General features: G+C 45.5%; 1 protein-coding gene across 1 annotated transcript in view; it reads left to right on the forward strand.

Moving 5' to 3' along the window:
• Positions 1–18777, forward strand: part of MEIOC (meiosis specific with coiled-coil domain) — a 519392-nt gene that overhangs the window by 269112 nt on the left and 231503 nt on the right. Inside the window, exon 5 of the mRNA XM_069242027.1 lies at positions 10210–12064. Coding sequence (XP_069098128.1) covers positions 10210–12064 — 1855 coding nt within the window. The remainder of the gene's footprint in view (positions 1–10209; positions 12065–18777) is intronic.

Here is an 18777-nt window from a genome sequence, read left to right on the forward strand (position 1 = left end):
GGGTAACTGCAACAGGGAGCCATTTCCTTACAGTCAGTCTCTCAGATTTTCTACTGCACGACGTGTGTAAGGGAGTCTCCCTGAACTCTGCTCAGTTTACTTTCTCCTCAGGAGATATTGTTCAGCTTTCACTCTTGGCTTTGCTGTAGTTCTTTTCCATCATGTCTACAGCTAGAAAAGGTTTGTTTAGACCTTGTGGTACCTGTGGAAAGTTAAGGCTTCATTGTGAAGACCCTCACAAAGACTGCATAAACTGTCTCCATCCTGAACATAAGGTCAAGGATTGTAAGATCTGCAGGACATTTCCTAATAAGTCTCTCAGAGACAGAGAAGCCAGACTCCTGCTTTAGCTTCAAAAGCAAAAATCCAGAGAAACTTTCTCTGAGGAGGAGGACAGCGATACATCAGTGGCCTCAAGGAAGAGGAAAAGGTCTGTGGAGAGCTTCTCCCCCAAGAGCAGTAAGTCAGCTAAGAAGCTGCATGTGGTTAAGGTCAGACCTGAGGATCACCCATCAACATCCAGGGAACATAGTGGTAAGGTTCGTTCTGAGCCATCTACTCCTGCTACCACTTCAAAAAAGCTCAAAAGATCTTCAAGTTCCCTACCACTGTCGATATCCAAGTTCTCCACGCCGTCGACGACCGCATCGTCGACGGCAGGTCTTCCTTCATCGACGACAACAGCGACGCCCACATTTACAGCTCCGTCGTCGCCAATGATTATTACTTCATCTCCGCTGTCAGCTACAACCATAACGTCGGTGAGCTTAAAATACGGTCCCTCACCTGCTCACACCTTAAAGATTACAAAGAGACCGTCGGCGGGGGAAAAGGTGAGGTCTCTATCGTCGACGCACCATCAACGGGTAAGCTCCAGAGCTCTTCGGCGAGTACTCCGTCGACGGTAGCTCCGTCGACATTGGCACCGTCTACGGCAACTCCGTCGACGCTCGCACCGCCGATGATGACACTGCTAACGACTGCTCCGTCGACGCCTACACCGTCGACGAGAGCATCATCGACGAACGTACCGTCGACGGCTCAATTTCCTGAATCTATATCCAAACAATATGGAGCATCTCCTTACTTACCTCAAAGGATTCTGCCGATAAAGAGTAAATCTACTCACCTGTTACCGTCTCATACATCGCCTAATAAAGTCGCGCCAGTACCCCCGCAGCATCTGTTTGCTTACGAGGAGGAGGAAGATGACATCTATTCGTTTTTTTCCCAGTGGCACGTAGCCCTTCAGAACTACGTATTAAATGTCAGGAGGAGGATGAAGAGGAGAGTGACCAGCTCTATTTAGATCAACAGCCGCAGAGTCACGTACAACCTCGAGCAACAGGAGCAGATGATCCAGATGCCTGTTTCTTTGATAGCCAATCTTAAGCAGATGATGCAGGACTATTCCTCTAGATTCCCTCCACCTGGCTCCACTACTCCGGTACAACCTCCACATATGCCAATATCTACTCGTGTTCGGCCATCGGATTCTACTGAACCTATCCCAGGTCCTTCATCTGGGCAGGATATTGATCCACCTTCGTCAGAGGACGAGCAGGAGGAAGGTGAAATTCAGGACACTGACTCGCTCATTCAAGAATGGGATGAATATCAGATCCAGACCCCATCTTCTTCTACACCACCACCGGTGGACTCTCCACCACAGGACATTGGTGGTTTTCACAGTGTGATGGAAAGAGCTGCAAAAAGATTTCAACTGCCAATAATATCAAAGCAGTCAGACTGTTTCCTATATGACTTCAAAGAGGACACTAGGAAGTCAGTAAGAGTAATACCCATTGTTGACTTCATTTGGGAAGAGGGGCTTAAAGTCATGCAGACCCCATCTTCTACACCAGCAGTACTACCAAGACTCGAAAAGAAATACAAAGCACTAGACAACTCTCCAGCATGTTTGGTTAGTCACCCTAAGCCGGATTCTGTCATATCACAGGCAGCTCAACGAAGGTCCAGAAATCCGTCTTCATCTTTGACTGCCCCCCCCCCCGGATAAGGAGGGACGACGGTTAGATTCTATTGGCAAAAGATTTTCAACTATGGCGGCCACTACACTCAGAGCAGCGAATTCCCTGGCAATCCTGGGAAGATACGACCGTCAGATGTGGTTCGATATGTCGCAGTTTATAGAGCTACTTCCGGAAGATAGTAGAGCGGAAGCGCACAAAATATTACAGGAGGGTGAGAAGATCTCGGCTGAGATTATAGACTGCGCCATAGACGTTTCGTCTACAGGTTTCCGCCAGTTAGCCGGAGAAGCCGTACTCAGGCGTCAGGGGTGGCTGAAAGCTACATCGTTTCGACCAGAGGTGCAATTAAAGATACTGGACATGCCCTATGATGGTGAGCTCTTGTTCGGTAAGCATGTAGATGATGCTTTGCAATCTATTAAGACAGACACCGAGTGTAGGAAGTTGGCTCTGTATGCACAATTTTAAAGTAAGAAATAGCATGCACAGAGTCCAAGGGTTCCCCTTAGAGGTAAGATAGTGGCAAAAAGAGATAATTCTAATGCTCTATTTTGTGGTAGTGTCGAGCAGTAGGCTTATCAGAGGGTAGTGTTAAGCATTTGTTGTACACACACAGGCAATAAATGAGGAACACACACTCAAAGACAATTCCAGGCCAATAGGTTTTTATATAGAAAAATATATTTTCTTAGTTTATTTTAAGAACCACAGGTTCAAGATTTACAAACAATACTTTAAATGAAAGGTATTTCACTCAGGTATCTTAGGAACTTTCAATTATCACAATAGCATGTACAGATTTACAAACAATACTTTAAATGAAAGGTATTTCACTTAGGATCTTTAGGAACTTTGAATTAGCAAAATAGAATATACAGTTTTCACAAAAATGGCAATAAGCTATTTTAAAACTGGACACAGTGCAATTTTCAACAGTTCCTGGGGGAGGTAAGTGTTTGTTAGTTTTGCAGGAAAGTAAACCACCTACAGGGTTCAAAGTTGGGTCCAAGGTAGCCCACCGTTGGGGGTTCAGGGCAACCCCAAAGTTACCACACCAGCAGCTCAGAGCCGGTCAGGTGCAGAGGTCAAAGTGGCGGCCAAAACGCATAGGCTTCAATGGAGAAGGGGGTGCCCCGGTTCCCGTCTGCCAGCAGGTAAGTACCCGTGTCTTCGGAGGGCAGACCAGGGGGGGTTTGTAGGGCACCAGGGGGTTGGGACACAAGTCAGCACAAAAAGTACACCCTCAGCGGCACGGGGCAGCCGGGTGCAGTGTGCAAACAGGTGTCGGGTTTGCAATGTAGTTCAATGGGAGACCCAGGGGTCTCTTCAGCGATGCAGGCAGGCAAGGGGGGGGCTCCTCGGGGTAGCCACAACCTGGGCAAGGGAGAGGGCCACCTGGGGGTCGCTCCTGCACTGGAGATCGGATCCTTCAGGTCCTGGGGGCTGCGGGTGCAGTGTCCTTACCAGGCGTCGGGTTCCTAGAAGCAGGCAGTCGCGGTCAGGGGGATCCTCTGGATTCCCTCTGCAGGCGTCGCTGTGGGGGCTCAGGGGGGTCAACTCTGGCTGCTCATGGGCTCGCGGTCGCCGGGGAGTCCTCCCTGTAGTGTTGGTTCTCCACAAGTCGAGCCGGGGGCGTCGGGTGCAGAGTGCAAAGTCTCACGCTTCCGGCGGGAAACGTGTGTTCTTTAAAAGTTGGTTCTTTGTTGCAAAGATGTTTCTTCTTTGGAGCAGAGCCGCTGTCCTCGGGACTTCTTGGTCCTTTTAGATGCAGGGTAGTCCTCTGAGGCTTCAGAGGTCGCTGGACCCTGTGGAACGCGTCACTGTAGCCAAAGCAGTTGGTGTCTCCGTCTTCTCTGCAGGTTTTTCAGCTCAGCAGTCCTTCTTCGTCTTAGGTTGCAGGAATCTAGTTACCTAGGTTCTGGGAGCCCCTAAATACTCGATTTAGGGGTGTGTTAAGGTCTGGGGGGTTAGTAGCCAATGGCTACTAGCCCTGAGGGTGGCTACACCCTCTTTGTGCCTCCTCCCTGAGGGGCGGGGGGCACATCCCTAATCCTATTGGGGGAATCCTCCATCTGCAAGATGGAGGATTTCTAAAAGTCAGAGTCACCTCAGCTCAGGACACCTTAGGGGCTGTCCTGACTGGCCAGTGACTCCTCCTTGTTTTTCTCATTATCTCCTCCGGCCTTGCCGCCAAAAGTGGGGCCGTGGCCGGAGGGGGGCGGGCAACTCCACTAGCTGGAGTGCCCTGGGGTGCTGTAACAAAGGGGGTGAGCCTTTGAGGCTCACCGCCAGGTGTTACAGTGCCTGCAGGGGGAGGTGAGAAGCACCTCCACCCAGTACAGGCCTTGTTACTAGCCACAGAGTGACAAAGGCACTCTCCCCATGTGGCCAGCAACATGTCTGGTGTGTGGCAGGCTGCTAAAACTAGCCAGCCCACACTGGTAGTCGGGTATGGTTTCATGGGGCATCTCTAAGATGCCCTCTGGGGTGTATTTTACAATAAAATGTACACTGGCATCAGTGTGCATTTATTGTGCTGAGCGGTTTGATACCAAACTTCCCAGTTTTCAGTGTAGCCATTATGGTGCTGTGGAGTTCGTGCATGCAGACCCCCAGACCATATACTCTTATGGCTACCCTGCACTTACAATGTCTAAGGTTTTGCTCAGACACTGTAGGGGCACAGTGCTCATGCACTTATGCCTTCACCTATGGTATAGTGCACCCTGCCTTAGGGCTGTAAGGCCTGCTAGAGGGGTGACTTATCTATGCCTATAGGCAGTGTGAGGTTGGCATGGCACCCTGAGGGGAGTGCCATGTCGACTTAGTCATTTTATCCCCACCAGCACACACAATCTGGCAAGCAGTGTGTCTCTGCTGAGTGAGGGGTTCCCAGGGTGGCATAAGACATGCTGCAGCCCTTAGAGACCTTCCCTGGCATCAGGGCCCTTGGTACCAGGGGTACCAGTTACAAGGGACTTACCTGGATGCCAGGGTGTGCCAATTGTGGAAACAAAGGTACAAGTTAGGGAAAGAACACTGGTGCTGGGGCCTGGTTAGCAGGCCTCAGCACACTTTCAAATCATAACTTGGCATCAGCAAAGGCAAAATGTCAGGGGGTAACCATGCCAAGGAGGCATTTCCTTACACCGAGACAGCCAGATCTCTGGGTGCATTGCAATACAGAAGACAGCCCTTTCGAGGAGCGAGAGGAAGAGGGCTCTATTCTTAGAGGCGGCTCGCACCAGTACCACCAATACTCATCCTACCAGGGACAGTTTTGTTCCACCATTGGCCAACAACAGCCGCATACTTATCGACAACCGTCATCCACACACTTCCGACAAGCTGCGAGAGGAAAGTCAGCTTATAAAGCCAAAGAGACGGCAAGAAAACACTGACCTTCATCAGTTGCCTGCACCCAACCCCTATACCAACACTCTAATAGGGGGCAGAATTTCCAATTTCCTCCACCAGTGGTCCCAGATTACTTCAGACAAATATTCGATATTGTCAGCAGAGGACATACGCTAGAATTCAATCAGCCTCCCCCTCACGTACCACAGAGGGGTCCCCCACCTGCCCATCTCAAGGAACTTCTAGCGCAGATTGCCATCTTGATAGAGAAGGGAGCAATAGAGATCGTACCGAGAAATCAGAGGGGAACAGGCCTCTAATCTCGCTTCTTCCTTATACGGAAAAAGACGTGAGACTGGAGACCTATTTTAGATCTTCGTTCTCTCAACAAATTCCTCAAGAAGCAATCATTTTGCATGATCTCCCTTCAAGATGTCCTACACCTACTCAACCGGGGAGATTTCATGACGTCCTTACATCTCCAGGATGCATATTTCCACATTCCCGTTCACCCCAGTCATCGGAAATTCTTACGGTTCAGGGTTGCAGGCACTCATTATCAGTTCAGAGTGTTGCCTTTTGGCCTCAGCTCGGCCCCAAGAGTGTTCACCAAAGTCCTGGCACCAGTTGCAGCCTACCTCAGACAACGAGGGATTCAGGTGTTCCCGTACTTAGACGACTGGCTAATAAAAGCACAAACAACGTTAAAAGCTGCCAGGGACACAAGAACATGTTTATCTCTCTTCGGAACACTAGGCTTAACAGTCAACTACCCCAAGTCTCATCTAGATCCTTCGCAGAACATCGCCTTTTTAGGAGCCGTCTTGGACACAGTCCAAGCGAGAGCCTTTGCTTCACACGACAGACAGAAGAGACTTCAAGATCTAGCAACACGTCTCAGCAGAAGAAGGCCCGCTTCTGTTCGGACCTACAAGTCTTTTCTGGGGATGCTTTCTTCATGCATTCCGTTGATAGAAAACTGTTGTCTACACATGAGAGCACTTCAGCAGCAATTGGACAATCAATGGAAGCAAATAGAGGGATCTTTCGACGATATAGTTCGAATAACTCCATCAGCGAGACAAGCCCTCAAATGGTGGAAGGATACCCCCCTCATCTTGGAAGGTCTTTCCTTCCTGAAAAACAAACCAGTGCACATTATAACAGATGCATCATTAGAGGGATGGGGCGCCCACTTACAAGACCTATCAGTGAGAGGGAGATGGTCCACTCAGGAGTCGACTCTCCACATAAACGTATTAGAATTAAGAGCAGTTTCCTTGGCACTCATGGCCTTCCTCATCAACATCAAGGGTTACTCGGTGTTGATAAGAACCGACAACACCACAGTCATGCATTACCTCAACAAACAGGGGGGTACAAGATCACAGGCATTGTTTCTAGAGGCTCAGAAACTGTGGCATTGGATGCTTCAGCATCGGATATCGATCAGAGCGGAACATCTTCCGGGGGCTTCCGACACGTGGGCAGATGCCTTAAGAAGGACTCGAAACTGCTGTCACGAATGGGAACTCAATCAGACAATTCTCGACCGCCTCTTTCGTCGTTGGAGCAGACCCAATCTCGATCTGTTTGCGACCAGAGAGAACAGAAAATGCCAATACTTGGCAAGTTGGCGACCGCAGAGAGGATCAAAGGGGAATGCGTTTTCGATCAGATGGTCAGGGATTTGTGCCTACGCTTTTCCCCTGCTCCCACTCATCCCGAGACTTCTGCAGAAGATGAAGAGGGAACCATGCCGGCTTTTATTGATTGCTCCCAAATGGCCGCGCCAGTTTTGGTTCACGGAGCTTCTATTGCTCTCGGAACAGCCTCACATACGGCTGAGACCAGCACCAGACTTGTTAACAATGAATCAGGGGTAGGTCCGTCATCCCAACCCGACTTCTCTTCGATTATCAGCCTGGCTCCTGAATTCTATGAGTTTGACGGCCTAAATATCCCTTCAGACTGCAGGGAAGTGCTTGCCTGTGCCAGGGCCCAGTCTACAAATAGGACGTCTAAGCTCAAGTGGAAGAGGTTCTGCATATGGTGTTCAACTTCTAACGTTCATCCTCTGAAGTCCTCTCCAGAACAGCTCCTTCCATACCTGTTGCTTTTAGCGAAGTCAGGTCTTTCCCACTCGTCTATCAAGGTCCACCTCGCTGCTATATCCCGTTTCCGATGAACATCAGACTTACCATCTTTATGGTCATCCAGGATAATAAAGCAATTTCTGAAAGGCTTGTTCAACGTCCTCCACCTTCCTGGCATTTGAATATTGTGCTCTCCCAATTGATGAAGCATCAGTTTGAGCCTATTCACAAAGCAGACCTGAAATATATCTCTTTGAAAACAGCTCTCCTTCTGGCCCTCACTTCCGCGAAGAGGGTTAGCGACATCCAGGCATTCACAGTCTCACCACCTTTTCTGCAATTCAAATCAGATATGGTCATTCTAAGAACTAATCCAAAATTTATCCCCAAGGTTCCATCGACCTTTCATTTAAATGAGCCGGTGGTTTTGAGAACATTTTTTCCAAATCCTCGAGCTCCAGCAGAGCGAGCATTACATTCCCTAGACATTAAACGATGTCTGAAATTCTACATACAAAGGACTAGCAGCTTTCGTAAATCTGAGCAACTGTTTATTAGCTATGGACAGATCAATAACGGCAAGGCCGTTTCCAAACAAACCATAGCACGCTGGATCTCTTCTACCATACAACTCTGCCACCAGTTAGCAGGAAAACCGCTATCGTCCAATTTCAAAGCGCATTCCACTAGAGCGGTATCCACTTCGGCAGCTCTATTCGCAGGAGTTCCTCTGAACCAGATCTGCAGAGAGGCAACGTGGACGCGTGCCCACACCTTTACCCAACACTACTGCCTGGATGCTACTGACAGGATGGATGCCGCGGTAGGACAAGCAGTGTTACCTAACTTATTTGCATAAGGTGAGCCAATAATCTTCTTTGCCCTCCATCCTCAAATGTATTTCCAGACTGATATTTTACATATATATATATATATATATATATATATATATATATATATGATTACTATTGATGTATATATTTATATATATATATATATATTTTAAATGTTGATAAGCATATTTAACTACCTATATAAGTCCATATAGGATGAAATGTGAACAAGCATGTTTTTTGGTATTTGCAGATCTTGAGGATCTCTTCTACTGCTGACTACTCTGATTCAAGCATGTGAATCTATGAAACATACCCCAATACTGGAGAAGAAAATAAGTTACTTACCTGTAACTGTGGTTCTCCAATATTGGTATCTTTCATAGACTCACATGCGACCCACCCTCCTCCCCATGGGGGCACACCTCTTTTATTCTTAAAATCACTAGTGCGGAGAAATCGGAGAGACCGAGTCTCTGTGCTGAGGATTGTAAAGGGGTGGTCTTGCCTGATTGGCTGAGTTTTAGGCCTTTTCTAATGAGGCTGATAGCTAGAAAAGTGAATGTATTTTTGCCATTGACTACAATGAGAAAACAAAAAAGGGAATTTATCTGTTTATTGCTTTCTATGTACCGTGGGACTCCCACTTCGACGACGAGGAATGATTCAAGCATGTGAATCTATGAAAGATATCCATACTGGAGAACCACAGTTACAGGTAAGTAACTTATTTTCTTATCCATCATGAGTTCCCCAATGTTCTTGATGTAGCAAAGCATTAGGGGCCATATGTACGAAAGCTTTTTCCCATGGACACAGAATGGGTAAAATCCTTTGGTACATCTGGCCCTAGGTCCCTGTATCTAAAATGGAGACGTTCCACTATTTGCCGGAGTGGACTGCCAGTTTTTACAGCCTTCAGGTTTATTTCGCTCGGGGGACAACTCCTCACCTGTAGGAACGACTTTTGAAGGGTAATCTGGTGCTACCTGAGCATGCAACCCTCACAGTTGATGATTTTATTAGACAACGAGTGCGTCAGATCTTGGAATATTTTCCCCTCGTGTCTCTGGTGCGGACAGTAGATGCAGTCATCGTGATGATTATCAGCCTAAAGTTTTTCTACACAAGATGCAGTCTGCCATTCTGACATGAAAAATGACACTACGTGACCCATACTGAACAACACCTTGCAAAAGGCAGTGCCCTAAATCGAATAGACATAGGAGGTAAATATCCCCAAAATGTGAGATATGCAATATATCTGATCTCTGAAAATGACCACTACGTGACAGGCTGAAAATCTGATATGGTGGTCTCTGGAGGTGTGGGGTGAGTATCTTCACCTTATTAGGTGAACTTTGGGTAATTTCTACTAATGTGAAAGGGTATTTCTTATGTGCATTTATACGCAATTTACTAAAAACTACAATGACAAGTAAATAACGCTTTCTTCACTCCTTTCTAGTCTAACATTAAATAGAAAAGCCCATCATGCCCAGTAGCATCCTTCTTGGAGAATGCAAGCCTGCCATTAAAACCAAAATCATTGTGTGATTAATTTCTGTAAGGAGCCCCTTGACTGGGCCCCTTTCATTTTTACTGAAGTGATTACCTAGTAATCTCAAGCACATCATTGCTTTGAAAATGATGATTTAGAAATCTACAGCACGTTATAACCCGAGAGGATACCCATGCTGAAGAACGGTTGAGAGAGGTGTATTTATTTGCTTGTCAAGCAAGCAGTCTTTTCTGTTTGCTCTTATGTAGTTGTGATATGATTTTAACAGTCTTAAGATTGTTGAAATATACGAAGAATACGAGTATGCTGTCTTCTCTGTATGCCAGTTGAAAATAGTATTTTTCAGATATTCTGCCAGTTCAGTCCAGAGCTGCTATTAAATGTGCTTTTGTATTTTCTTGTTTTAGGGCTGGCTCCTCCAATTTGAAGTCTTCATGGCCAATGAATGCCTGTAGACTCGTAGAACACCATGATTTTTTGTCAGAAGCTAAACGACCTGTAGATGCTGCTTACTCCTCTCAATCATTTTTCAGTAACGACTCTATAGCTACTGGTGAAAAACAGAACTTTCAGAACGGCACAGTCATTCAGCAGAAAATAGAAGAACTTTATCATGGACTTACAGGTTTGGATCTTGAGGAACAATGGCTTTGTCTCAATCGAAATGATAATGGCAGCTGCTATAATATGCAAACCAGTGAAAATTCAAAAATGCAATTTCAAGATCATCCATTCACCAAAAATGGGTTCAATCCACAGATAGGACTTTCAGAAGCAATCAAGGAATCTGGTGTAGATAATTACACCTATAGTAAGGTGGCTTCCAAAGTTGCTGATGTACAATTACATCAAAAAAGGGCAGAGTTGTTGCTTTCCCAATTTAATAGGTATTGTGAAGATGCAGATTACTGTAGATTTCCTGAGTGCGCACATCCCAGTAAATCCAAGCATAGCAAATGTTCAAACTTCAGTGTGCAGGATGCAAAGAAAATGTCAACTGGGGCATTGGACGCATCTGTGGAAACAGAGGCGTATGCAAAACTATTTAGTCTAAAGCACTCAAATACGAAAAAGCTTGACGACGTGATTCCCGAAGCTCAAAACTTAAAATTTTCCAAAGCTACAGCCCTTATGTCAGAAAAGCAGCTGACAAAGGAAAACACTTTTGCTTCTGATTTTGGTTTAAAAGAATATGGAATAAAAACTCATTTGATGTGTCAAGGGAACAATGATTATGGCAATAGCTTAGAAAAACAGCACTCAAAACATGAACCACAGAACACAGAATATTTTAAATCAGTTGGTTTGTTACCGTGCTCAACTGCATCAAGTGTAGTGAATATTAACAGACCAAGCTGGTTAAATGGGCAGTCAGAAAATAGCACTTCGGCTCCCTGTCGACATCAAAGTTCTTTGATGAAGATTAACAGTCACTTACCGACTTCTAAAAATTCCAGCCACCCATCTGATTTTCCTCAGGGATCCTCCACATCATTAGCTTCCAGTAGTAGCCCACTATTTCAGAAGTATTGCCAAGATAACCCAGCTCTGTTTTCTGGCTTTGATTTCAGTTACAACACGGAGCGCCTGATTCCCACTAATCAGCTGGATAGTTTATCTAAGATTGGAGAGCCTAACTTATTTGATTTAGTGACTGACAAAAAGCTAAAGCAGCTTAATGGTTTTTGTGACAACTATTCACCTATGCAGTATGGCCCCAGTGATAATATCATCAAACAGAATTTTCAGGTCAAGTCACCAAATACACAATATGATCCAGAAGGTCAAAAACATATAGAATGTATGACACATGTTCCGTATCCGGATTTATTGGAAAGTCAGGCTCTCTACAACAATAGCCACAGACAAGGAAGTGGAGACAGCAATGCTGTTAATAATAATCGCCTCACCCGCACACAAAACTCAGGACTTTCAAATACCTTTATGATGGGGGATCTACGACAAAATCAAAGTATCCAGCCACTGGGCACCAATGGATTTTCTTCAAGATCTCACCATCTATTTGGCCACTCAGTCGTACCTCTAATGGATTCCTATGACTTGTTTTCATATGAAGATATCAGCCATTTATACCCCTATTTCAGTGATATGATGTATAGTGAGAGGGCAATTCCTGGTTTCTTACCAACATTTGGGCTTCAGAGACCAATGAAAACCCGAAGTGGACCAGCTAGTGAGCTTCACATTCGACTGGAGGAATGCTATGAACAGTGGAGAGCTATGGAAAAAGAGAGAAAAAAGGTAAAACATCAGTTTTGTTACTTGGTACAATAACACTTTGATGATTAGCCATTGAGAAATAGCCAGGTCTCTTTTATTAGTTTAGTAATATTAAATTCTGTCTTTTGAGACAGTTTTAGCTGCGTCGCTTAACCATTGTTTTTCCCCCCAAAAAAGACAATATATATATATATATATACATATATATATATATATACGGCTATATATATATATATATATATATTCGCTGCTGGCACGTGTGACTGTAGATACACATACCCTGCATACTCCTGCCATTTAGTGTGGGGTCTGCCGTGTTGCAAGTTGTTTTTCTTTGAAGAAGCATTTTTGAGGAATGGGATCAAGTGACTCCTCCTTCTTGGTGATACTGTGCATGGGCATCGACTCCCTTGTTAGATTATTTTCATTCCTCCGTCGGGTTTTGACGTGTGTGTCTTTGCTCTGTCTTTCAACTTTCTCTGGTTCAAAAGTTTCCTTCGGTCTTCCCTGTAGGAGACTGGCCATCTGTTTAGTATGCAAAGCTAGGCACACTGTGCAAGGGGTCCAGGCAACCACACGTTGGTTTACAAGGGTAAAAACTAGACCACCTGATGCTCTAATTTTTATGGTGGCTTGTTCAAGCAGTTAGGCCAATCTTGGAGAAGTGCAAAGTATTTGTTGTGCTCACAGCATCAATCTTGAAACTCACACACTCAAAGAAATAACTAAAGACCAATTTATAAAAATTCTTCAGATTTTTATGTAATTTTTAAAACCAAGATCAAAATTGGTTAAGTACTTTTCGAGATCTGAATTTTTAAAGCTTAATAAAATAGTATTTTTGTGTGTAACTACGCATAATAGGAATCACTGGAGGACAACCTTTAAAAATGCATATAAAATCGTTCAGTAGATTTACCATGGTATTCTTTTGCAGGTTGGTCGAGGCCGTCGGTGGGCACACTGTGCCAGCTAGAGAAGTTAGGACAGACCCGGCGCCGACGAGCCTCCACCTCTGCTTTGGTGCAGACAAAAGGGCACCGACCAAAACCATTGGTGCCAAAAACAAGGGAGCCAACGTCTTCGGAGCACAAAGACTCCAGCCAGTCTTCAGCTACGCCATCACCCGTTGAGCCTATTTTGGAGACTATGGAAACTCGATAGCTCTGCATCAATATTCAGGAAAGTGCTGGGGCTGGGCGCAATATTGCAAAACACCCCCATCATGTTCAAGAGGAAACTATCCTCCTAAGAGGCTTTGAACACTTCTCCACCTCCAAAGAAAGCCACTAAGGACAAGGCTATCACCAGTTCTTCCAAGCCTTTTCCTATACCTCCTATTCTCCTGATCTATCTTCTCCGCCACCTCCATTCTCTGCTTCTCCTCCTCCTCTCCTCATTCACCTGCTTCTTCTACTGCAGGAGATCTGATACCTTAGGGTTCCCCTTTATTTATCGGGGATGGTTTGGGTGGGACAAAGCAGGACCCAGATTCATGGGACACATATGACTCTGATCCCTTGATAAGTACAGACCCAGATTTGTACCCCGCTAGACCCTCCCCACCAGAGGGTACTACATCCTACTAGCAGGTAGTAGCTCTGGCATCAACCTTCCATTATGTTGAGCTGCACAGAGACGCTGTTGAGCGGGACTTCTTTTTCAACACCTTAACCTCCACAGATTGTGATATCTAGTTCTTCCCCATGCTCCCTGGCATGCTGTGTCACATAGACAAAATTTTTAAAGAACCAGTCTGCTCTAGGGTTATCACCCCTAGAGTAGACAAAAAGTATAAACCTGCTCCCTTTGATCCACTATATCGGATCCCATGTCCCGCCAGACTCCATAGTGGCCACCACTGCAAGAAAGCAGGTCAATAATAAGGCCACAAGGGACCCTCCTCCCCCAGACAACTAGAGCAAAAAGAAGTATACTGCCGGCAAAAGGGTGGCAGCACAGGCAGCCAATCATCGGTCCATCACCAATTCATAGGCCTTGTTAGCGAGATACGATCGGGCTTACAGGGATAAAATGGAAGAGCTCCTCCAATATCTCCCATGTGAGCACAGCAAAAGAGGACAACAGATTGTAGCAGAGGGTCAAACAATCTCTATTAATTCCATCTGCTGTGCCCTGGATGCCGCAGACACGGTTGTACGTGGTATAAACACCAGTATAATAGTAATGAGGAATGCCTGGCTTAGATGCTCTGGCTTCAGACCAGTGGTCCAGCAAGTGGTGCTCAATATGCCCTTCGACAAGGAGCATCTTTTCGGCCCTGAAGTGGACTACACCCTTGAGAAGTTCAAAAAAGATACCAGCACTTCGAAAGCCATGGATATTCTTCAGTCTTCCTCACAAAGAGGCAATTTTAGTCGCACAGCATTTAGAGGTGGTTACAAATCAACAACCTGAAAGGCCTCTACCCTCCAGTCCAGACAGCCTTCAACCTCTTACTCTCTGGGTTTCTTCAGGGGAGCCTATAGCGGCACTAACAACTGAGGCAGAGGTAAGAGCACCACCACCCGAGACTCAGCCGCCACATCCAAACAGTGACTGCCTAAGTCTCCCCACTCCCCACTTGTCAGGGGACGACTTCAAAATTTTCATACAGAATGTGTCAACGTCAACCCAGACCAGTGGGTCCTTTCCATTATCCCACATAGTTATTGTCTGGAGCTCATTACCGCACCTCCAAACATTCCCCTTCACTCCCACAGGCACTATCCCACAATCACCTCACCCTTCTCAAACAAGAGGTACAATCCCTTTGTCTCAAAGGGGCCATTGAGACTGTTTAATTACAACACCAGGGAACAAGAGTATACTCCCAATTCATCCCTAAAAGGGATGGCTCTCTCAGGCCTATTGTGGATCTCAGACCATTTAACCACTACATTCTCTCAAAACACTTTTACATGGTTACTCTTAGACGTCATTCCGCTTCTACAACAACAACACTTTATAACAGCCCTAGATCTAAAGGATCCTTCCTTGTTCAGAGTCTCAGTCATCAAAGCTTTCATGGAAGGCCATAAAAGAGTTATTTCACCAAGAGTGCGTCCTGCAGCTTCCCTGAGCCTCAGAATTGTGCTTACCAGGCTCATGGGCCCTCGTTTAGAGCTACTTTATTTATGCCCTCTTCAGTACCTTTCTTGGAAAGTGGTGTTATTAGTCGCTATCACATCACTCAGACATGTTAATGAGCTCCAAGCCTAACCTCAGAGAACCTTTCTTCTAAATTCATAGAGACGAAGTGGTCCTTCGCACAAACCTGAAGTTCTTACCTAAAGTACTTTCCCAATTTCATATCAATCAATCCAGTAAGCTGCTAGTCTTCTTTCTGCAGCGTGACTCATTTGCAGAAAGAGCTCTACACACTTTAGAAGTTAAATGAACACTTATGTTTTACATTGATAGAACCAAAGAATTTAAGAAAACCAAACAGCTTTTTGTAGCTTTTTCACCATCTCACAAAGGCAGTCCAATGTTCAAAGACAGCATAGCTAGGTGGATAGTAAAATGTATACAAACCTTTTATGCTAAACCAAAGAGACAGTTACTTGTTGCTCCTCAAGCACATTCTACTAGGAAAAAAGGAGCCACTATGGCTTTACCTGGAAACATATTTATAGCTAACATCTGTAAGACAGCTGCACCAGATACATTTACAAAGCATTAATGTGTGGATGTACTAGCATGTCAGAAAGCCAATGTAGGTCATGCTGTGCTACTAACACTTTTCCAGCCAACTGCAACTCCCACAGGCTTGCCTCTGCTTTTGTGGAGTTACTGATTTACAGTCTATGCAGAGTATGTGTATCTGCAGCCAGAGATGCCATCAAACAAAAAAATGTTACTTACCCAGTAACCATCTGTCTGTGGCATCTAGTGCTGTAGATTGACATGCACCCTCCTCCCCCGACACCTGTGGCCGTTCCAGTTACTTCATATTTGTGTATTCTTGTACATGCATACGTAATTACATTTGCATGGACATCTCGTTCTCTATACTTCCTCAACACTCCTTTTCTAACCCGCCTGCGTTAAAACAGTCTAACAAAGGAGTCACTGCCCATGCGCACTATAACCAAGAAGGAGGAGTCACTCGATCCTGTGACTCAAAAATGCTTCTTTGGAGAAAAACAATTCGCATCTCTCCGGTCCCAACACTATATCGCAGGAGTCTTTTAAATTGTCATTCACGTTTTGCTTCTGCCCACCACAGCATAGAGTAGGAGTGTTAGCCCACTTCAGTTTGAGTGACTGCAGAAAGCCTATGCATATCGTTCACATCTGTCTACAACTAGTTCCTTTCTTTTCAGTGATACATTGTTGAAAGTGTGTTTTACTGTTTTTTTGTATATTAATTTTAAATACTTGCACTTCGACTGTTGTGTTCAATATTTATTTTTCATCTTCTGTTTATAAAGGTGCTGCTATAAAATGCTTAGATAGCATTGTAATATTGTAGCTGCCTGCAATTTGAATTCTTGGTTAGCTGGTGATTTATTCATTTCTCCTTCATGAATAGTAGTAAAACAATGTGCGGCACTACCAAAGGGCTTGTTATTGAAAAAAAAATATTACTAGTACAACGGCCTCTTCAGTGAATGCTTTATCAATTTTTACTTTTTTTATTGCAAACTTAATGTTGCTGTATGTTTTCTTCCCTGTTTTGCGGCTTATGCTTATAGTAAAAAAGATTTAAAAACTTGGGCCCTCATTACAACCCTGGCGGTCTGGGACCGCCAGGTTTGTTGTGATGGATTTCAACTCCAGCAAGCTGGCGGTGAAATCCACAGTATTACAACCGCGGCGAAAGCGCTGTGGTCGCACCGCCGGGACCAACGGTTTCCCGCCACATTGGTCTCGGCCGATTTAATCCGCCAGGGCAGCGCTGCTAGCAGCGCTGCCCAGGGGATTACGAGTCCCCCTACCGCCAGCCTTTTCCTGGCGGTTTGAACTACCAGGAAAAGGCTGGCGGTATGGGGAGTTGCGGGGCCCCCTGACACGGCCCCATGCAGCTTTTTACTGTCTGCTATGCAGACAGTGAAAAACGCACGGGTGCAACTGCACCCGTCACATGGCCGCAACACCGCCGGCTCCATTTGGAGCCGGCTCCTGTGTTGCAGCCTAGCGGGGATCTCCTGATGGCCGCGGCGGGAGTGCGGTCACATCGGCGGCCGCCCGGCGGTCTGATCTTGGCGGGCGGCTTCAGCCACCCGCCAAGGTCGTAATGAGGGCCATAATCTGTGCACAAGCTCGTGAAGGCAAGACCTATAAGCTTTGCCAGTGCTTGTTCACTTTATTTTGCTGCTTTAAGCTAATTCGACCAACAAAGCTGAAGTAGCTTACAAATCTTTTAAGAGAGGCATTTTCTGTAGCAAATGCCACAAACAAAAAAGACATTGAAAAACACTTGTTAATAGATAAAATAAAAACATGTTTTTTTTAAAGCTGCGCTAAGCTGCAGTGCCTTTATCTATGTCACCTTGTAAGCAAATAATAGCCACTCATTGGCATCGTTTCACACTTTATGTTCAGTTTGTAGAGCCGCTCAAAGGACATTCAGTCCAGGCCATTTTTGGCATATCCAGCACAGACAACTCTACCTTCTCAGTCTGTGCCTGTCAGCAGTTTCTGTATCACGTTATATCTTGTTTCAGGTCTTTTTTCTTGCTCGCTTCTGAAGGATTCCAGAACACTTCAATCTGTCTTTAATGTCGTACTTGCCATTTTTTTGTGTCAAGTTCTACTTTTTCATATCCATTTTTTAACTGAACATTGCTGTTTTCCAGTCATTTCATCAGTGATGCCATCTGTTTGTTTAGTGCCATTGATAAGACTGCTAAAACAGTTAAGAATTAAGCACATGTACTTTATGTGGTCTGCTTTCAAGTCTCGCACTGTGGAGGAGTATGACTTTCTGATGGAGACTTCTACCTGCAGATTCCTCACCTTGTGAATACTCTCCAGGCGTCAATCTGGAATCAGAATCTTTCGTGTTGGGCTTCTAGGTGGCATATGAACTCCACCCATGCACACCGACAGCACTTTCTTCTCTCCACGCATTAAGATGCCGATCCAGAGCTTCTCCCTTGTCTTTGACCTAATTCTTTATCAAAATGTATACAGTGTTCAAGGGAAATGTTACTCCCTAAAACCACCAGATTCAAGCTGTGCTGAGACTGTTGCAAATAAATGTATGCAACAGACCTTCATGAAGTTTGTTTGTGGTGCCTGGGTCTCTAACCATGACTTAAAGGCCTGTGTCAGCTGTGCCCAGATGAACCCCAAATGGCATACAGGAAAGCAACGCCAAAGTCTGTGCCACCAAGCACAAGAAGACTGCGCCACTAGTGGCATGAAGTTGAAAGGAGAGTCCTGTTCCCAAAGTCATTCTCGTAGAAGTCGTTGGGTAAGTTTACGATAAAATATAACTGCTTTAGGCGGGAAAGGCCCCCTTTTTGGCACTCTTAAACTCGAGAGAGCACCCAAGGGCATCAACGTGCTTCCCAGTCTCGCTCCCGATCTCCATCAGAGGGGATTCCCATTGTAGCCCAACGCAGCTAAAGTTTCCAAGTCCGTCAGCGACATCGCAGCAAGTAGAAGCTTACAGGGAGACTATGCTGCAGATTTTCATACTTGACCTTCACCTTCGTATCCCAACGAACTGCCAGGACCTTCAGTTGGACTCCTGCCTGTGAGTTTGCCTCAGCGCCTTTTGT

Source organism: Pleurodeles waltl, chromosome 6 (genome assembly GCF_031143425.1).
Source record: "Pleurodeles waltl isolate 20211129_DDA chromosome 6, aPleWal1.hap1.20221129, whole genome shotgun sequence".
NCBI classification, from domain to species: domain Eukaryota; kingdom Metazoa; phylum Chordata; class Amphibia; order Caudata; family Salamandridae; genus Pleurodeles; species Pleurodeles waltl.